General features: G+C 40.1%; 1 protein-coding gene across 3 annotated transcripts in view; it reads left to right on the top strand.

Annotated features, from left to right (window-relative positions):
* The window catches only part of slc6a9 (solute carrier family 6 member 9), a 74,155-nt gene that overhangs the window by 18,954 nt on the left and 32,212 nt on the right, over positions 1–22,989 (top strand). For 2 of the 3 annotated variants that reach the window (XM_086042603.1, XM_086042604.1), the window contains exon 3: positions 1,933–2,051. The exons of the other annotated variant lie outside the window; for it this stretch is intronic. In XM_086042603.1, the coding sequence (XP_085898729.1) occupies positions 2,010–2,051 (42 nt within the window). In that variant the 5' untranslated portion in view covers positions 1,933–2,009. The remainder of the gene's footprint in view (positions 1–1,932; positions 2,052–22,989) is intronic. 3 annotated transcript variants of the gene reach the window in all.

Genomic DNA, 22,989 nt, shown 5'->3' on the forward strand with positions numbered 1-22,989 from the left:
ACAAGAAGTAGGACTGATTTAAATAAAAGCTTGTGCTGCCGTGTTTCCCTCGGTCAGCCCCTCCGCTCGCTTCGTGGCTCGCCTCGGCAAGCGTGGGCCGCGGCGGCGGCAATTCTAGGCGTGCAACGGGCCTTTCCCACGGAACTCCACAGCTGTGGCGGCCACTGTGACACCACGGTGGCAGCAGTCGCACTTCGTGTGGTCGGTTATCATGCCCGGGCCGGCCCACCTGCCTCATTCGGCCGACGCGTAGCCATAAAACCAACGGCTCATGACCCAAAGTCAGAATCGGCCATGTACTTCTAATGCCAACATTGAATTAACAAGTTCAACACACAAATACACGTATCCAGCTAACATTTAGTGTATAGTATACACAACTGCATCATATACATACATACTGCACATATACACATATGCATATGGTTACATATTGTGCAGATATCCCAATATTTATGGACCTGACTTTAAATGTTGAGATTTCCGTCCGTTTTCTTCTCATGACCAGAATACATTTTTTTCATGGTTTGTTCATTATCAACCCATGTTTAGTAAATGTGTTGGGGCTGCTTGCTGCACCTGACCAGTCGCAGTTATTGTGGTGATTGTTAACAGTTTTTTATTGAATTTAGCACTTCCTCTAAGCACTTTGGACAATGCGGGTATATGGTGATTCCATTATCTGATTTTGACTTTAAGTTGGACACAAATGAATAGCCTTGCCATGGTTTCTCATCTCATATTAAACATAGTTGAAGGGTATTCACTAAAGGCGCACCAGCCATTGTCCAAAGCTTCTTCCAAACACCCATCAGACCATCTGCCAGTGACCTGTTAACTTGTGACATCACTTGAACTATGTCACTGGACAATGTAATGAACGACATCATCTTGTTTTGCAGCCTGGCTTTTGCTTTTATTGACATCACAATTGCACATTCATTTTGCTACCGTTTTTGCATTTTTTTCTTCTGGATTTCTTTGGTTTGGAGGCTGACATTAGTCGTATGGTGACAAAGAAGCACAATATGTGAGACAAAACAAACCAAGGAGGCGGGTTCTGCTCTCAGTATGATCCGGCGGAGGGTGTATGTGTGTATTTGGTGTGCAGGGGGTGGCGGGTGGGGGGCATTGGCAATGTCAGGTTGTAGAGACAGACGAGGATTTGGAAGAGTCAAGTGCCACTGAAAGGGAGGTTGTTGGTGGTCTTCAGTGTTGCAGCAGCTGCCTCTGAAAACAAGTGGAAGAAATAAGAGAAACAGAGAGAAAGAGCTTGAAGGGGGGCGGACGAGTCTGACGTCACGTTTTTGTTTCTTAACTTTAATCTGTTGAGAAGGAAAAAAAAGTGCTTGGCTGCAGCCCATACGTGCTCTAGACCCAACGTACTTTATTCTGCCAATCAGTGTACAAGTTCAACACACAAACCACACCAATTCCTCCATCCTTGCTCCTCTCCTGCTTATGTATTCTGCCAAGGTGCTGGAGTGACAACAGGCCATTCATTGTGGAGGTAGCGGAGAAAGACTGTGGATGTTTCCTGTGTCTTTTTTTGCGCGAGGAGGGCGGAGGCAGGAAAAAAGCGGGAGGTGGATGTGGCGGAGAGGAGGGCGGGTGCATATTCCTGAAATGGTGAAATGCAACTGAAAAAGGGGTCAAAAAAGAGAAAGTAAATCAATGAGCGGAGCGAGAGAGAGAGTGGGGTGAGTAAAAACTAAGAGGGCGAGGGGAGGGAGAACTGGGATCGCAGAAGAAGGGAGGGGGATGGGGGGGGGGTGTTTAGGGAGAGAGAGTGGGCTACCATGCCGAATGAGTGAGAGAGGCGGAGAGGAAGCTGAGCTCCATCCGATGAAATGAGGTGAAAGTAATTCAGCATTAATCAAGCCAGAGCAAAAGGGAGCAAATACTGTGTTTTCTGCCCTCTCATTTGCTGAGGACCTGAAAGGCAAGGTGTGAATGACGCAACCTACAGGGTCCAGCTGATTAGCACCACTGGATCACAGCATCACATCATGTCTGAATCGAACACAACTGCTGCTACCACGGCAGACCAGGTCAGTTCCAGATGTTTCATTTGGTTCTTACAATTGATTTCTACTTGCATCAAGAAGCATGTTCTTTTTACTCTCCGGCACTGGATAAAGCATGAGGGGTCTAACTTCTACAAAGCAGAGTTCCGGTCAGAGGTGAACTGTGTGTAGATCCTAATTTGAAAGTAGTTAGAGGCAGTTTATAGGAGCAACCAAGTCGAGCGCGTTTCTTAGACTATCAAAGGAAACGATTGTCTTTCCCGGAGCTGCCTGGACAACGGTACAGGCTCCTGAAAGAATTGAATTCATCAAGACGAGCTATTGTCTACGCCGCCTTATTTTTCGGTGATCATTCAGGGGGTCTGTGACGACTCAATACCCCCCGCACCACGTGAGGAGGGGGACGCAGCTCTTTAAAAACCTGACCACGTGTGGCGGCCCTGAAAAGTTTTTATAAGTAATTGCAGTGGGAAGTCCGGGCTAGCACTGTGAAAGATGGGACTGGTAAGGAAGTGGGCCGGACCGCCGTGTGTGTGAATGAGAGTGACAGAGTAGAAAAGTAGAAGGGTCCAGAAAAGGAAGATATTTATGCTCCCCAGTGCCCACCCCACCCACAAGCCGCTATAATCAAACACGTTGGCACAGACGTCCTTTTTTCTTTCGATGGCAGCTGACTTTGAAAGACTTTGAAACAATTAAATTGTCTGCTCAGCTACAGATACACGGGTTATTTATGATATGCCGGTTGAAACAAAAAGTGTGTGTGCGTGCATGCTGTCTTGCGACGCTTTGAGCCAAGTCCGGGTCTCCTGTTTCCGATAGCTACTGTCGACTGAGTCAGGTTGCCAGAGATCTGTGGGCAAATACTCACACTTGGACACACACTTGGAGGCATAAACACAAGTTTTTAGCCAGGCATGCTCAACTCTCCCGCTCCAGCCTCACACACTTTTTGTGCTTCAAACGGGGGTGTGAGTAGCAGGTTGAAGGTAATTAATTTACACTCATGTTGCAATGTTAATATGGAAAAAAACACCAATGCAGATGTGCATTTGTCTGCTAACCCCCTAAATCTTTGGCAGACAGGATAGTTGCACATTTATTGTAAATGTGCAGACAATTCATATAGGTAGATAAATGGATGGCAATATTGGTCCCGAAATATCAATGTAAATATATTCTATGGCCAAAGTAGGCAAAAGGTTGAAATAGTGAAAATTAAAATCAAATAAAGCAACACATTTTAAAACAAAAGCGATATTGCATGTCTCATTACATTCATTAGCAGAGAGAAGTGTGGAGTCCACAGTGGCCAGTTGTTGTTGGCATGACTGTTATAGAACTCCCGTGGAGGGTTGGGCGGACTCTCTCTGGTCCACGTCATGTCAAAGGTCTTGAGTACCGCACAACACATTTAGCTGTGACATAAAACTTAAGGTGGGAAAGTGGTCTACCGATATGTTTCTTAAGCACTGTATGTCAAAGATCAACATTGACAATGTCAAAAAAAAATAAGAAAAAAAAAATGACATTCTCACTAAATTCTTTGTCGGATAACCTTTTTTAACGAGGGCTGTCAAACATTGTTCTTCTATTTTTCCTTATTTAATTTGCACTGATGTATTCAAACTCGTCAAACCGAAATGCAGACACACAAGGCGTCATTAATGCTATGCATATGCCTTCCAATTATACGTTGAAAAAAATCCCAAGAGCTGAATGTACTAGTCCCATTGAGAAAATTCTGAAATTATATTTCTCTTTTATGAACGTTCTGAATGTGTGTTAAACGAACTTTGAGTCATTCATTTCAGTAAACTATTTCTCTGCAGCAGAAGGATGGAAGTTGTCAAGATTAGGATCAAGATTATTCACAGTTTCTCTGATAAGAAAATCCTTCATGCACCGCTTTCATTTATTAAGAAGTACGAATCTTGGAATTTTTGTTTATTACTCAGTGGTCCTGTGCAATCATTCAGTTATACAAATGATGACATATTTACAATTATGTATATTGTTTGAATACAGGGCCGATTCCCTAATTTTGAAATGGCATATTTGGGAAAAGATTCTTTAGCCAAAAGTCTTCGGTTTACATCCCATTTTGATTGTGCAAATCCATTGTGTCGTGTGACGGAAAAATCATCAAACTACTTTGATTGACTTCTGGAACTTACTGCACATACTTTCCCTGATACAGAGGACAACCGCAATTTAGATTGTTCTTTGCAGCTATATTTGCAATCACAGAAACAAAACAAAAAATAGCACGGTCAATGGTCATATCAACAGTCATTGTTATTTGGATTGTGGTCAGGGGATAGCAATTGAAATGTGTGCATAGTCATCTCATTCATTTGAAAGACTTCAGTCCATTAAAGCTATTTGCTCCCAAAAAAACAACCTGCAATTTATCTCCAGTAGTGACCCTGCTGACTGTAAACATGTTTCAAATCCCTTTCATCAGTTCACAGTAGTCATGTCCTTCCTCTCAGCAATAGACTGAATTTAAGGTGTTAGGACAATTGTCTGAGTTCCTCTATTTCTTGACATGCTCGACTAATAATTGATATAATTAGGACTTCAGATGGACTGGAATTTAATTTAAGTGAGCACTTGTGATCAGTTCTGACATCCTCTCTCTGGAATTAATTATTAGATGAGATCATGAGAACTTCAGAACATTAGCAGAGCTAATTGCTCAGTTATTGCTTTTCACTTTGAGTCATCTAAAAAAATTAAGATGAGTTTTTATTCATTTATTTTTTTTTAGTTCAAATGTGACTGTAATGTATTATTTAAATCCCTCTGGAAATGGCGCATTGTATTATACCAACTGCACATTTTCTTGCGTTCTATGATCATTAATATTTTTAGCGACACAGATCATCATAGCCAATTTGAGAAAGAAAAAAGAGAATAGCGTTAACAGATTAACCTAAATTATTGGTTCCTACATAAGCAGATTTTCTGCATTACACTGTGCAGTGCCAAGAAGATAACGAGACCCGTTGTGTTGAAAAGTACATTTTTCAAGGGATTCTTCCATTTTAGATTCAACGCCTACTATTGTGCAGTATGAATGTCTACATTCTAAACATACATAGACATTTTTAGCCTGTCAACCCTGCAGTTTGTCAAGGTTTCAGTGATAATTTAGGAGATACCACATTCTCTTAAAATATCACCCTTACCTTTAAATTGTATATGCTCTAAATGTGGATTCCATGCCATTCTTCAACAAAAAGGTGGCATTTGTCATGTGCATTGTCCAAAATTCACCATTAATGCAGACCTGCAAAAACAGTGTGTACGCACTCCTGTCATATGCATGCCACACCAGTAGTTGGCAATATTGCTAAGTAAAGAAACAGCATCCACGTGTGCACCAACTTCTTTTTCTCCTCGATTGTATCCGACACCATTTATAGGTTTGGTTTGGGGGGTTTGGGTGTTAGAATTGTACGGACTTCCACCTACTGTATGTTGTTTAGCTTGTGCCTTCCCCTAACACCCATCAAAAAAGTTTGCTTACAAGGAAACAATAATAGGATAATATCTTCAGGATAACTTTCTGTTGAAAATGTTTTTAATTGGACCTTGAGACATAAGGAGTACGAGAGCAGTCATTTTGACTGTTTTCAAACTTTGATGTGTTATTACTCTGAATATACAGATATAAGATGTTCCTTGACTTTTCCTAATTTTGTATGTATTCCATTACCATGGTGCAATTTTATGCTATTAAAAAATATAAAAATACAAAAAAAGTCATTATTCCTTTAACTACAGCGTCCCAGTCAATTTGATGGTTCGACTTAGTCCTACGCACGTTGCATGCAACGCAATGCAGTTGCATTGAGAAATGCTGCTCGTCACCATGATCGATTAAAAAAAATAAAAAATCTTATAGAGTAGAAGAGGCGTTACATCTGCATTCAAAATATTGACGAGTCTCAGGATGAGTTGCTCGGCTGACAGCCAGGAGGAGGAGGAGCTTTGTCGCATGTTGTAAAATAAGATCATGTCAATAGATCAATAGTCATGACGTTGTGGCTAGTGCATGCCAGTCGGTCAAAATAAATAAAATAATGAGTTTATGTGGTGCTTGTTGACATAATTCCCCCATGGAAAAAAACGGTTCTGGAGGGCGATCGGGACGGAGGTGTTTTGTGTGGCGTACTTGGGATTTACTTCCTCTTCTTCGAAGTGAAGAGCAGTAAAGCCATTTGTGACATGCGTCTCCTTTCCTTCGGCTCCTAACCAGCTGTATTTTACAACAGCTGGCTCCACCAATTGTTTACCATTCATTTATATGACATAATTTACATTAAATTATACTCACAACAGAATCTAATAAACAAAACACCTTGATCAGACACTCGAGCAGTGAGTAGTAATCATTTTAGTCAATGACCTCTTTACTAGAGTGCACCAGATTGATTTCCATCAAATTGATGAGACTCGTACTTCTTGTAGTGTCAAAATTCTGGTACTCCTAGTGTTAAGTTAACCCTTTTCATAATCAATCCAAAAGAAGCAAAATAAACTCTGACTTATTGTATGGCCATGTCTACATCCAAAGATTCTTTAAATGCATTTTCTACATTTAAGCAGAAAATTACTCTGGGCTAAATTAATTGCATCCCTGGCTGGGTGCTGCCATGTAGATATATCCCTTATGCATTGGTTAAAGACAAAGATGACAAGTTTGTTAATTCCATTCCATTATCTATTCCGCTTATCCTCACATGGGTCGCGGGGAGTGCTGGAGCCTATCCCAGCTGTCTTCGGGCAGTAGGCGGGGAACACCCTGAATTGGTTGCCAGCCAATCGCAGGGCACACAGAGACAAACGAACATCCGCACTCACAATCACACTTAGGGTGCAATTTAGAGTGTCCAATTAACTTACCATGCGTGTTTTTGGAATGTGGGAGGAAACCGGAGTTCCCGGATAAAACCCACGCAGGCACGGGGTGAACATGCAAACTCCACACAGGGAGGTCGGAGCCGGGATCGAACCCACGCCCTCTGAACTGTGAGGCGGGCGTGCTAACCAGTCGATCACCGTGCCGCCCAAGTTTGTTAATACAATCATTAAATCAATAGAATTTCACCTGGTAATATTGATATTGATATTGCCCACCCAACGGCATAATTAACATTTGTAGATATACAATTCAGTATAGTATAGGATGAGAGCAGGGGGACATATTGATACAGACAACTTTTATCAGGGGACAGATGTGGAGTTTATGGAGTGGAAGTGCAACAAAGTTCATTTTACTCAGGTTGGGGGGTCAACAAAAATCATGATCACCATCACGATTTTGCATTGGTTTTAAATGAGCAGTTTTAAAACATCTGTGTTGAAAGCTAAGGTAACTCAAGGGTATGGCAAGATTTTATTAATATATTGTTTTTTATTTATTTATTGATATTTTAAAACAAAATCAAAAAGATGATGAACAGAGAAAATTATTAAAACATTTCTTACTTAAAGCACAGCATACAGTATATGGAGGAAATAGTGAACTACCAAATATGTACTCCTCAGCAAGAATGAATCTGCCTTCAAATACAAACTTTTCAGTTATGATCATACATGGTGTTAACATCATACTCACAAATGTTCATCATTAAACGATGACACGATTGATTGATGCTTTGGTGCGGTAGCTGCATGGCCAGTTAGTAGAAGCTAAACTCTTACATGGGCGGGCTGTGCAAACTCCGCTCGCATTTTCATGCTTTCCACATTAATACTTGGGTGGTACTAATTCAAATGATTCAACAGAATTGTTGTGTGGCTGTTTTTGAGGACATACAGTACCTTGCACAACAGCTACATTTACTCCATATTGCTTTGGAGATACCGCCACACAAGCGTTGGAACTTTTCTAGGGGTAGGGTTAAAGTCAGGTTGGGGTCGAAATAACTTCATCTTCCAAAGATAACGTCAAGTTATCATGACCAGCAACACGTTTAGTTGCATGTTTCGTCATAGTTTACCTTTTACCATCACTTTCTGTTTACTTTGCAAACCAAAGTAGAGCAGGAAAATGTCAACTCTGATTGGCTGTTGTCATGCACATTTCCACCTCGTCTGATTGAGTAAGTATGCTTAGTCACCGTAATCCAACAGTTATCAATAATACAATCGCCCAAACCTACGCCCGTTGGAAGATAATCGACGGGGTGAGAGGACAGTGGGGCCACTGACATTTGCTCCGCTGTCTCTCTGTGGCCTGGTATCAAATGAGGCCAGTGGTTGGAGAGCACTGAGATAAAAGACACCCAGAAAAGGAGATAAGATCAACTGTGTGTGTGTGTGTGTGTGTGTGTGTGGGGGGTGTGTGTGTGTGTGTGTGTGTGTGTCTTGCTGTTGGTGTGTGTGCGTGCATGTGAGTGCGCAAGTTGTCCAGCTACCAATGGTGGCTTTAACCTTCCGTCTTTACTCTGACTGGCTCCGGGCTTCACAGCTGCGTTGCAGAGAAACCTGATCAGACTCCACAACAAACAGACAGCAAACCGGGAACACATTCTTGATAGGCTGGACAGAAAGATGTTAGCTCCACTTCTAAGTTTGAAAAGTTAAAAGACTATCAGTAATGACATTAGAATTGGTCTACTGCTCGCTAAATCTAATTGCTTCAGGATGGTGGTCAGGTGCAAATTTTTAATGACATAATGAATTTATTCTACTCATTATAATTAGGGTTGGGCATCGTTTGAATTTGGACAGTTCCGGTTCCAATTCCGGTTCTTTGACTCGATTCAGGTTCAGGTTCAGGTCGATTCCGATTATTAACACAAAAAAATGAGTTATCTTTGGACAAATCACATGAACTTCTCTGTTCTTCCATTTTGTGAACTCGTGACCGAGTGTGCACTTTGTAATAGTCAATTGCTACTTTTACAAAATGAATGAAAAACAAATTGTGGGCATTGCCTTAGAAGTTGGTTTTCAGCATGGTGCTGCTAACAGAGATGGGGACTTTACCCTTTTTTGCCAGTCCGTCCACGACCTGCGTACCCTTCCGTCATCGTCCCTCTGTCCTTAATCATAAAAGTAATCGTCTTCCGACCCTGTCCATCCTCATCATTTTAAAGCACTTCCATACATTCCGTCAGTGCTGTTTAACCAAGATAGCATTTAGCCGCAAAAGCAAAAACCCCTACCCGCGAAACTTCTTACCGGAGGCTGATTAGACAGCCTACCCCTCACTATTGGCGTTGTGAGCATGCATGCGCAGTGGTACCTCTACTTACGAACGTCTCTTCATACGAAATTTTCAAGTTACGAAACACCTCAACAAGAAAATATTGCCTCTTGTTACGAAAGAAATTTCAGGATACGAAAGGTAAAAATACAGTTTGGGCTGCTACTCGCAGCTCCAGAGTTTCCTGAACGCAACATACTCAAAGCTGCTCTGCCATTGGCTATTACCTAGCATCTTCCTGGCATCCCATTGGCTAAGAGGAACCTCTACCGTACCTGTCTATGTGTGTAGGTAGACAGGTAGATAGATAGATATGTGATAGACATGTCTATGCAGCGTCCTCGTCATTCGCCCTCGGGCCATGAGGTGATCCGAATTAGAAATTATTTTGTCCATACAAACAAAGCAAGAGATAATATAAAAGTATGAAAAAGGGATGCGTTTGGTTGATCTCGCCAAAGAATATGACCGTAATAAATCGACAGTCGCCACGTTATTAAATCAGGTCTTTACAAAACGCCAGGCAAAAACCACTTCTGAGAGAGAACATGAACCAAAGAGGGCAAAAAGCGATGAGGACAACAATTAAAAGGTAAATGGCCATCATTTCTATTCTTTACTCTATTCTTTGTTTTTTACATTATGTACAACTCTCATTTATTGTGCAATAATCTAATTGTAACATGTATTTGTTACATGTTTTGATGCATTTTTATGCTTTATAAAACATTTATGTCTGAATTTTGAGGGCCTTGGAACGGATTAGGGCATTTACATGGAAAACGCGTCCCTACTTAACAAAATTTTCTATTTAGGAAATTTCTCCAGAACCAATTAATTTAGTAAGTAGAGGTACCACTGTACAAGTACACTAAACATTGGTAGGATGTCTCGCCGGTAGGAAGGGGGACACCGGAGCCCGCTAGGGGACATCATGAGAATATTTAAGATTGCTTTACAACACAATACTGTTGAGTTTTATTGCCAAACTTCTGCATTATAACGCAATATGTTTTCCGTTTTTATTGCTTTACTTCGCAAAAAAAAAAAAAAATGCAAAATGACGCATTGGTTAATTTAGGAGGAAACGAAAGACTTCCACTTTCGGGTCATGTAAGTATATGTAGGTGTTGGCAGAGACTTGTACGCTCTAAAGATGTCCCACACAAGGGCATACTTCACATGCAAAGGGAATGGTATGTGCTAAATATTAACAGTTAGTTATCAAAACAAAATTGCTATCCATTCCTACGCCCAATACATACCTTCTCCCAGATTACTAACACAAGACAGGCTGGGCGTGTTTCTGTCAGTCGTCTGTGTGGCATCCTGTGGCATAATCTGTGGTATTACATATGTTGAACCACTAGGGGGCAGACTATGCCCGTACAACGTTATTGCAGAGAGCGCACATGAAAAGTGTTGTGAAGAGTTAAAGGCGGCATTGTGGTATCGCAGAAGAGAACAGTGGTCTTTCTTTTTAAAAGAACCCAAAACAACACGTAGGTCGACACTTACCCGGTTAGGGATGAAAAGAGGGACACATTTCTGTCCGTGCTTAGTCCATCCAAAAAACGTAGTCCAAAAGACTTCTCATTCTCCGTTCATCTGTCCACAAAATGTTCGTCCGTCCAGTTTGGACGGATGGACCATTCTGTCCCTGGGACTGAATGCCCATCTCTGGCTGCTAAAAGTAGGCAGGCGTTTTTTGGCGGTAAAGGGTTCACATCTTTAAGAATGTTTTGTTGGTGGTCTTGGATTGAAGTGGGTTATCTGTCCATCAGAGGGGTCGCACATGGCAGATAATGTGCTGTAAGCACTTAGTCCACCGTATCTCTTACAAATTTGAATAAGTATTAATCGGCATCTTATTGAAGAATACGGGCTCATGGTAAGGGTGAACTGCCAAAAGGCTCTTGTGGCTTAGGACAAATTTTTCCGACAAGCCTCTGGGTTGGCTCTGGACTAAACATACTGTACGTGGGTGTTACTGATGCAGACCCAGTTATAGAAAGGCAACCATGCGCTCCGCGTAAAAACGGGCGCATCTTCATTTTCGTACCAGAGGCAAGTCTAGTTTATCGTGTTTTTCCAATTTGGCAGATCACATTTTTCCTCACTGGGCATTTCGGCCAGCGTGCCCCCAGAACACCTGACAATTTGGTGACAGAAAGTAGTTTGTGCTCAGCGTAAAAATGGCTCATCTTCATTGTCGTGCCGGGGCAAGTATAGTTTGGCATGTTTTTGAATTTGGTAGACCATGCTACACCACAATAGGCACTTAGGTGTATTCTATGGCACGCCACTGCTGCATCTGGCAATTTAGTGAACAAAAGTAGACTACATTTTAGACTAGCTAAAAGCGGGTCTAAGTTTGGGCGTAGGAGGTGTGAAACAATTTTGGTGAATTAGATCAAGGAGCAGGCAGCTCTGCGGATGTGTATAGTGGATGTCATTGTGTTTCCTTCATAAATATGACAACAGAGTGGGACAATCCCTCCGAATCATTATAGAAATAAATTAATTGAACAAATTAGTATCATTAGCATCTTAAAAATATTTTAACTGCGATGTTGGTGTTAGGGGGTGGTCGATGGTCATACCAAGACGCACGAACAGGGGTGGAAAGAGGCCTTCAAGTGCCCACTTCACATGCACGACTACATCATCCACAAGGGGAGAGTTGAAGTTTATAAACATAGTTTGCACACGTCCATCTCCTGCAGAGCCATGCTAGTCAATTCTGCTTCCGCATCATCAAGCATTGTGAGGGCCTCGACCTCCCTGAGTTCAAAGGGAATGAGGGGAGCTGCTTTGATTGGCTGGGAGCCGGCTGCGTTCCATCCCACAATGCCGCAAATGCCCCCTTCTCCCCGCACGGGTCAAGGAAATTACCAAAAGAAAGAAACTCCACCCATTCACACAGTTAGACTCCGCTTTGCACTAGACTTGTGCTGGGCATGAAAATAAGACCCCCAGTGTTTCCTCCATCCAATTTGAGCAAACTCCGACCTCAAGACTCATTTCCATGTTGAGAAACACATATAAGACACACACAAATGATCTTAAAAAAAGTCATAGCAATGACAGCTGCTTGTTTCTGAGATAAGGTCTGTATGGTTTCAACTTCTAAGAACTCTTAGACTAACTGGACCGTTATCATTGTCGATGTTTCTTAATCTGGTACTCGATTGATTCATTCAAAAGTTTCCAATATTTTTTTGTGAGAGGCTATCATTTATTTAGGCTTGTTGACCTCTCCACACTAACACACCAATTAAGTAAAGGCAAGGGAATTAATGCTTATATATTGTATGTCACATGTTCCATATTTGGAACATGTCCTTTCTCAATCTTCCTCACTGTTACAGAGATTGATAGACAAGATCACTAAATCATCATCACTAAATATAGTTCCAGTCCACATTTTGCACACATCAGACTCATATGACAAAAAAACATTTGTATTTCCAATCTTAAAGGTTGACCTGCAATTAAATGGAAAGAAAGTACGGCAATTTGAAAATGTGCATAACTTGCTTTAGATCTAACTGAGGCTAAACAGGCCTCATTTTAATGGTTCCTGTGAATGTTTTGAACTTCTGTTCCAATGCCAGTGTTGTATTGAGCCGAATAATTCTGTCTGCAGGAGTTGACTTAGTTTTGGCCTGTGGGGATTTAGCTGAAGTTCCCATTGCTGACATTGTGTTGTTTTTCTTTAGATTGCAAACTCAATGAGACTGAATCAACAATGTTTCTGCTGGTTGCATCCATCCATCCATCCATCCATCCATCCATCCATATACCCACCAACCCACCCACCTCTCGTCCAGTGTAGATCCCACAAATACAAATTGAACTTCAATATAAATGTAACTGAATGTAAAACCCAATATTGAAGTTGCTGTACGATGCTTCATATCTCAACAACCAGAAATTCAATGTTAATTGAATTATTAGTATTTAGCCATGTACAGTATATACTGTGCGACTAATTTTGAAACGAACCAAGTTATGCTTCTGCTCAAATGCTTTTGTTGTTTCAGTACAGATTACTTACTCATTTTTACTTACTAAGTTTTGTCTGAACAAAAGTGTCAACAAGCAAAGGATCTACAATACAGAAATACAGCACACAGACCAGAAAATGGCATTTAGCTTTTAACCTTAGTAAATTAATTACTTGGCAAAGCAAGCGATAGAAACAATACATTTTAGCTCCACTGCTCGTATAATGGCACACAGCATGCATGTTAAGGGAAAAGTTGTGTGTGTGTGTGTAAGGGTGCATGTGCGTGTGTGCGTGCGTGTGGCGGTGACTATAGTGAAAGGGTTGAGGGGGATGCAGGTGAACAGCTTGCGAGGGCCAACAACTCCGCGGGCCAGTCTCGCGCATCACTTGACAGCCATACCCGATGAAGGCCTACGCACAAGTGAACTTGTTAAGCAAATGAGTGAACAAGCAAAGGGGAGGAGGGTGTTGTAGAACGGGGAGCACGCGGCTATAACGGTCTGACTGTCTGCAAACATCAGTGTCTGTCAGTCTAAAATGCTTCTATTTAGTACTTTCTGCTGATCAGTCTTTTTCTCTAGTGGCTCCCAGGATCCATCTCTATCTCGGCCTATTTCTCATTTGCAAATTCTCATGTTGACAGACTCCTTTATTCGAGAACACGATCAGATTTAGAGATTATCCCCAACACTTTGATAAATTGCGCTCCTTCTACAATAAGGGATAACTGCAAAGACATGTATCTTTCTGCCTATTTTTGCATTGATAATGCACGGAGCACACACAGATTGCAAAATATACTAAGGGCTACTTTTAAGTTGCTGAGGTGTACTAGGATGCCAGAGAAAAACGCCTAAGGTAAACATCACAAACAAGAATCCTAACGAATTAAGAGCTTTCGTTCCGTACATGGAGCTGAATGAGTTAGCTACCACTTACTAGCTATCACTAGTCGCAAACACCTTGCCATTATTCCACAATGCCTGACCACTTTGGCTTCTTTATACTCTCTAAACCAGGGGTGACATCGAAAACAGGATGCATAAGGGCTCTTGAGGACCGAACTTGGGCACCCCTGCTCTTAACATTGAGTGGCATTAATGGTAAAGACAGGTTGAGTGAAAAAGACAGACAACTTGTGAAAGAACCCAAAAGAAGAACTCTGAACACACTAAGATGCATTTGTATTATTTTTAATGTAAAATGCATATTAAGCAATAAGAGATACATCCTATATATCCAAAAATGTAATCAGGCTTAGGGTTAGAAAACTCATTGCAAATCATGAAATGTCATTTGGGACACAACGAGAAAGACATTTTGGCATAAAAAGTTTGTTGAATATTACTTTGATTTTTTTTAAATTCGGGAGACAATTAATAAATTAATACATTAATACATAAAAGACAGGTTGAGTGAAAAAAGACAGACAACTTGTGAAAGAACCCAAAAAAAGAACTCCGAACACACTAAAGATGCATTTGTATTGTGTTTCATGATAAATGCATATTAAGCAATGAGAGATACATCCTATATATCCAAAAATGTAATCAGGGTTAAGGTTAGAAAACCCATTGCAAATCATGAAATGTCATTTGGGACACAACGAGAAAGACATTTTGGCATAAAAAGTTTGTTAAATATTACTTTGATTTTTTTTTTTAATTAGGGAGTCAATTAATAAATTAATACATGAATACAAACATTAAATATGAAAAATAAAAATAATAAATGATAATTACCAATAATTAAAATACTCCTGCAAGTCAAATTAACTGATTTTCAAAAGGACATTCAGTGGGGCATGCCTTTACTCTTATTGATCAAATAATAAGATAATAACCCATACACATGAATAAACACACTTTGTTCATGTCCATAGTTATTTTCAGTACGTACCGATTTTGAACATCAAATGATCACCTCTGCATTGCCCTTGGTCCCAACCTCAACCCCCATTCCGTTTGTTTCTTAGCCACATCTCCCCTTTCACTACCGCGTTTCTCTCCTCACAAAGACACAGACACATTGACATACTGTAACTAGCCCTCAAACCCCTCCCGCATGGGGACTTTCGGGACTTCAGCATGTTGTGTTTAGTCCTAATAGTATCAGTTAGTGAGGTTGGCCAGTCTTACATCATTTGGATTTTTAGAAATTGATGCTGCTCTTGCAAGTTCCTCAATATGGAACATCATGTGAAGGTAAGCTTATTGAATGACAAAGCTAATCTTCAAAAAAGTGCAAGAAAACTGAAAGAAGGCTGGAAGAAATCCTAAAAAAAACCAACTAATTACTGCTATCTACACCCATCAAAATTGATGCTCAGTTGTCAGCCCTACAGCGAGAAAATGTGGCTCACAAGCCGCATGTGGTTCTTTGGCCGGTTTCATGCGGCTTCTGAAGCCCTTTCGGTGCGGTTAACACCGGATTCCGCTGTCTGCTCGGCCACTTCAAGCCTCGCTATGTGCTAGCGGGACGCAAATACTTCACAGACTTAGCTTTGCCTGTTCGAGTTCCACCAGAGAGTGTATTGTCGCATCGAAAGTTTCCTAAAAGAAGGCCTATTATCCTGTTTAAGTTTTACAAGTGTTAAATGGAGCTTGGATGTCAGTCCTGTGTTGATGTTGAGTCTAACAAGGGAGTTTTTCGACCAGTGTAAGTGGCATTATTGCCATAGGGAGACGCGTTGTAGGTCACTTGTGGGCAACAGACCCACTACAGTAAGTATTCCCACCTACCGACCTCTGGCAAACGTAAATTCCCTCATCCGGAAAAACAACGTATGCATTAAATTTTCTACTCCTATATTACATTAACGGAAGTTCCGGTATCTGGAACCCGGAACCAATAGCGGAGCCTGCAGTGAGCGCAAACTCAAGCAGTCCCCGCTCTATACTACGGAAAAACTTTGACCGCTCCGGCATCATTAGATCAAACGGAAATTCCCTCACTCAGTTTACAGTTTATGTATGCTTATGTGTATCCTGTGGCTCTTTGCAGTAACACAGTCAAAATTGCGGCTCTTTGCTCCACATGCACGTATCTTACAGATCAGGTCAGTGTTGGTGCCAATACTGGCCTTTTGTCCAGCAGCAGTAGCCTCAGTTATCATCATTTTATATCAATATAAATATCAGGGACGTGCGGTCAGGGTAGGCATGTGAGACAGTGCTGCCCTCAGCTGTCCCTTCCCCTGCATGTGAAAAGAAAAGTCACTTTTGATTATGTTAAATTATGTTCCATTTTAGTTCTATGGTCCGTGCTTTACATTGATTTTATTTTTCAATTCAATAATTATCAAAGATTTCATATTTTTAAAATAACTGAGTGTGCATATTTCCTGTAGAAATACATTGGGTACGGAAAGTATTCAGACCCCTTGAATTTTTTCATTTTCTGTGTCATCGCAGCCATTTACCAAAATCCCAAAAGTTTCTTTTATTTCTCAAAAATGTACACTCAGCACCTCATTTTGACAGAAAAAAACAGAAATGTAGACATTTTTGCACAAAAATTGAAATATCATATGGTCAAGTATTCAGACACTGTGCTCACTATTGAGTAGAAACACCCTTTTGAGCTAGTACAGCCAGCCATGAGTCTTATTGGGAATGATGCAAAAGGTTTTTCACACCTGGATTTGGGGATCCCTGCTATTCTTCATTGCAGATCCTCTCCAGTTCTGTCAGGGCGGATGGTGAACATTGGTGGACAGCCATTTTCAGGTCTCTCCAGACATGCTCAATAAGGTTTAGGTCGGGGCTCTGGCTGGGCTAGTCAAGAACGCTCACAGAGTTGTTCTGAAGCCACTCCTTTGTTATTTTAGCTGTGTGCATCTGATCAATGTCCTGTTGAAAGGTAAACCTTTGGCCCAGTCTGAGGTCCTAAGTTTTTTGATTTTGGCAAATGGCTGCAATGTAACATTTCAAGGGGTCTGAATACTTTCCATACTCACTTAAATGGTTAAGATAAGAGTAGTCATTGCTCTTAGAGTGTCTCCAGTGGCTACACACATGAATTGCCAATGCTGGCAGTTAGTGGGAGCCAATATACATACCGAATTTTCAGGGTTATAAGTCGTACCGTTGTATAAGCCGCACCCACTCCATTTTTCTAAAAAATTTCTGGGGGAAAAACCTTATATAAGTCGCACATTTATATAAGCCGCACCTCTATATGTTGAAAACTTTATTTACTGCATTTACAGAACGATTATGAACTGTAAATGTAAATGTATGTACCGGAGTAGATTCTTTCCTAACAGTGCCTTTTAACACTTCAGCAACGTTGCTGATTAGAACAGAACCAAGAGAAAATAAACAGTACTTATCGTCATTTCACTGCCGGCTGCCGCTCTAGTTTGTTAATAAAGTCAGCCAATCCAACACACGACGTGCTGCTAACTGTACTAAACCAACAATAGCATTTCACATCGAAACAACAGAACATACGTAACATCAGCCAATCGCATTCATGTGCACTTCCGGGACCTCTCGGAAAACATAAAATTAAAGCATTAGAGCACCTAATGCAATAACCTAGTGCATAGCGCCCTCGCCTGTTGAACTCCTCCACCTGCAGCTACATCCAGTTAATGGCTGGGCAAATGTATTGTATCAAATTGTACTGTAATTCTGGTTAGAGCGCTCTGAGCGGTGGAAGAAAAACCCACAGAATAGCCGCACCGGAAAATAAGCCGCATGGCTCAAAACCTAGGACAAAAGTCGCGTCTTATAGTCCGGAAAATATGGTACTTTATCACACATGTACTGCACATGCTGATGTTCAAGTCTGTCTAATATATTTAATGAATGTGCATGACATTTAGTTACTCTTATGGCTGGAAATGTAACTTAAAGTGTACGCTGTAGTCAAGAAAGTGCATTGCTGCTGCCAACATGTGGCAATGCTGTGCTCCATTGGCGCATGCGCAGAAGAAGCCCATAGACATACATAACCACTAGAGCAGGTAGTCACCAACGTGGTGCCTGTGGGCACCAGGTATCCCCCAAGCACCACATGAGAAGCCCGCAAACCTGTTCTACAAAGTCAAAATAACTCACCAGTGATGGGAAATTGAAAATGTAAACACTAGCAGAGATTTATAGAAAAAATGTGTTGTATGATAATATTTATCCAATTCCTAATTATTGTGGGAAATCACAATCATAAAAATCATTAATTAGTAATAAAAACATATAGTGTATTTCTTGAACCATTGGGTGCACCATATTATTAGGCGCAATATCAATGAATGGGCCTATTTCAGAACATTTTCATACATAAGGGTTATAAAGTGCATCATTTTTGTGAAGCATTGTCTGTTCAATAGTTTATTCTAATTGTAACGTATGTTTATTTCCTAGATTTATCGCTATTATTCTAGGTTCAGACCTGACACGATATATCTGGCAGCGCCATGTGTCTCGCTTGCTTTTGTTTGCCGTGCAACTACACAGGAGTTGCTTCGAGGGGAAAAAGATGAAGGGGAACCTCCGACAGACAAAAAAAAAGTTTGAACAACGCTACTCTATCTGGTGATCGGTGTCAAAGTGTAGTTTGACTCGCCCGTCTGGCCCCGCATTGTAACACTGGAAATATGCCACCAGAAAAGATCAGTTTGCGTTGGGTCTAACCAGTGACCACTGCATTAGGTTAGTCGTACTACAGCTCCCATTATTTTTGGACACGGAAGGAGGAAAAAGCTATCGTTCCGGTATGACAAAAATAGACGCCTGCTAGCGATTAGCTGCAGATCAGAATGAGAACGCGATCATAATAGAAAGGAATTTGAATTAATGACGATGACCTGAAATGCCGACATCCATCCTCACATAAGGTTTTCCGGATTAAAAGGCACACTTTTTTGAACATGAAAGAATTTTAAGTGCGCATGGTCCGAAAATACTGTTGTAATAACATCATTTATGTTAATTTGAGCCAATTGGTTATTTCAGAAGTGTGTATCAAACTGGTGGCGCTTCGCATTAATCAGTACCCAAAAGTAGCTCTCAGCTTCAAAAGGTTGGTGACACATGCACTATTAGAGAAAAGCTCGGCTGGTTGAGGACATGACGACTTAGCCGCCATCCAGAACCGGGAGTGCTGATCTCTTCCATTCATTCCAATAAATTCATAACTTGTCCAATTCGTTACCGATTTTGATAACATCAGACACGCTGTTGTGACACTTGGGTAAATTTTCTAATCTGGGATTTCATAACATGCAAAATTTAAGGGAAGAGTAAATGTTTTTTTTTTTTTAATTTTAAAAAAGGGATCTCAGCAGTTAAAACAACAACCCAACAACAATGAGCTTATTTCGTGCTATCACATTATTGAACAGTGTGGAATTGCCTGGAAGCATAATCAAAAGCTTTGAAAACGTACGGTATATTAAATTAAATGTTTACCTTATTTGAAACATATATTTCAATGAAGGTTAAAAATTGAAATATTGGATAATCTTCTATTCCGGTTCACATTTTTATATCTGACTCCAGAGGAGTAGTGCCTCATCAATCATGACGCTCACTGCAAATCACTTTTGAATTTATACGATGAGTAATTCAAAATCAAATATCTCTATTAGAGGGCCCCAGAAAAAAATAATACATTTTATTTGACATAATAATGTATATTACACAATAACCTCACACTTACTTCAAGTTTGACATTTTTGTCCTACACTTAGGATGGACAGGTACATGATACTGAAGTGTCAATTTTTCCCTAATTCTCTTAGTCATGTTACATTAACATAAGCAGCAAAAGCAACAAACATGTAAAGAACAGTATAATACTCGTATTACAGCATCAACGCATTGGAATGAATAAAACACACTACTGCTAGACCCCTCAAAGCATGCTGGGAAACACTCCCCAACATGCTACAGTATAATATAATGTGCACAACAGGATGAGACATAACAGCAGTAATGTTGTATAAATGCTTTTAAAAATTGTGAAAGGCCATTGCAAGTTTAGAACCACCAACATACTGTAGCAAGAAACAGCAGTTATCTGTGATGTTTTTTTTTTCTCTGTTTTGCCTTCTGTTTACTACTAAGTGTTAAATAAAATGTTGTATTTGTTACAGGAATAGGTGAATAGGATGAATGAAAATACATCATAATTGTCATGTTTAAATGCAGCTTATGATTGCAGATGAATACCACTTTGTACTTACCATAATGAGACACATTTGCATTATATGGACTTTTGAAAATTTCTTGTACCTTAAATTTCTGGATGAACAATTTACTATGGACATCATTTTCAACCCTTCTATGCCTGACAACTCATCCATTGATAGCTATTATTCAGCCATGCAGGGGGATTAATTCAGTCTCTGTCCAACAGAATCTTTTGGTATGTGGTCCCAATGGTAGCAGGTTGAGAAGCCACAGTCTACACTGTCTTTAGGCCCATTACTCTCACCTCACAGCGCACTCATAAAGAGAGCTTTGAACAGTCTGTTTTTGGGGGGATCCGGTGGGCTTTTTGTCCCATAGTGGTTGAGTGAATTCAGTCATTGCAGACAGACATGTTTACTAAATTCTATATAGGTTGAGTGAAGATTACATGTGCCGCTTTGAAAAACGGAGGCGCAATCATTGATTGCAAAATAATACATGTGTAAATTCCACCAAAATATTGAAATGACAAGGGCGGTTTATGGGAAACAACTACTTAAATGTACTGTCAGAATATCAGAGGTAATGAATGAATCTGATGGAAAACACCAATGGGTGCATGAGCCATGATAAAGTACATGATAGGCAGGAGAATCTGAATGTTCAGTCATAGGTATTTTTAATTATTATTATTATTAATTATTAATTTGGTGTGATTGGGGAAATTACCTACAGAAGTCATATATATATATATATATATATATATATATATATATATATATATATATATATATATATAGGCGGCACGGTGTTCGACTGGTTAGCACGTCCGCCTCACAGTTCAGAGGTCGTGGGTTCGATCCCGGCTCCGGCCTCCCTGTGTGGAGTTTGCATGTTCTCCCCGTGCCTGCGTGGGTTTTCTCCGGGCACTCCGGTTTCCTCCCACATTCCAAAAAACATGCATGGTAAGTTGATTGGATACTCTAAATTGCCCCTAGGTGTGATTGTGAGTGCGGATGTTTGTCTCTGTGTGCCCTGCGATTGGCTGGCAACCAGTTCAGGGTGTCCCCCGCCTACTGCCCAAAGACAGCTGGGATAGGCTCCAGCACGCCCCGCGACCCTTGTGAGGAGAAGCGGTACAGATAATGGATGGATGGATATATATATATATATATATATATAATATATTATATATACCAGAAAAGTGACATTTTTTGCTCTGAATGTTTGCAAGACCGGACTTTCACATGCAGTACTTATCAATTTTTGCACATTGTATGGAGGAGATGGTTGTTTTAAAGTTCTCTATAAATAAAGTTGAGTTGAGTTTAGCTTTTCATGACGTGGATTACACAAGGACACAAACACACTGGCACTCACACACTTCTTACTTTTATCAATATTTCCCTGTATTATCAGCAACTTTACTGAGCCATTCTACGGGAAATGGTTGAAATTGCTGTCCCACAATGAAAATCAAAATTTAAAAAACAATGAAGTGTTCAGACCTTGCATATTTAGTAATATCTTGTTATGATCTATTTTACCACAAGGCATTAATTGAGATACTATTAAACTGAATGTATAAAAAGTAATCTTTTATATGTCACTTCTGTAGGCAGGGCTTGGTTTTAGCCACATCCCCAGAAATTTCACCAATAAGAGACATTACCTTCATGTTCATCACTGGGCACATGACGAGTAATTAGTTGGCAGCAGTATTAATTTATGTGCCCTCCAAAGTCTGAAAATCAGCATGTGGTTTTTAGGACCTTCACTACCGAACACTTCATTTCTGCAATAAAATGAGCACTTTTGATTTTAATGCTAAATGTATTGTTTTCTATCTCTGTACACATGCTCAAAACTATTTATGGTAGCCACGTTGTGCCTAGCATTGTTCAGTATTGTCAACAACTATCATAAAACGTCACTACCGAAACGGTCACTACCAAAACGGTCACTACCGAAACGGTTTGGTAGTGACATAATGGTTTCGGTAATGACAATATGATGTTCATTTTTGAATAAAGTTTTAAATAATATAATACATATATACATATGTAATACCTAGATCTTTCTGATTTTAACTATATACAATTCCATATTTTATCTTAAATTGAAGGGAAAAATAAAACTGAAACAGTTACTACCGAAACATACTGAAATGTTTCGGTTGTGACATAATGGTTTCGGTAGTGACAATATGATGATTATTTTTGAATAAAGTAAGTTTTAAATAATATAATACATAGATACATATGTAATACAAAGATCTTTCTGATTTTAACTATATTTGATTCCATATCTTATCTTTATTTGAAGGGAAAAATAAAACTGAAACAGTCACGACGGAAACATACAGAAAGGTTTTGGTTGTGGCATAATGGTTTCGGTAGTGACAATGTGATGTTTATTTTTGAATAAAGTAATTTTTAAATAATAAAATACATAGATACATATGTCATACATATCTCTCTCTGATTTTACCTATATTCTATTTCATATTTTATCTTAATTTGAAGGGAAAAACACCAAAATGCCAAAAAGCCTAGCAGAGACACAGTACAGGCGAAGGGTTACAAT

Source organism: Filicampus tigris, chromosome 10 (assembly GCF_054856515.1).
Source record: "Filicampus tigris isolate MCC_2025a chromosome 10, RoL_Ftig_1.0, whole genome shotgun sequence".
Taxonomy (NCBI): domain Eukaryota; kingdom Metazoa; phylum Chordata; class Actinopteri; order Syngnathiformes; family Syngnathidae; genus Filicampus; species Filicampus tigris.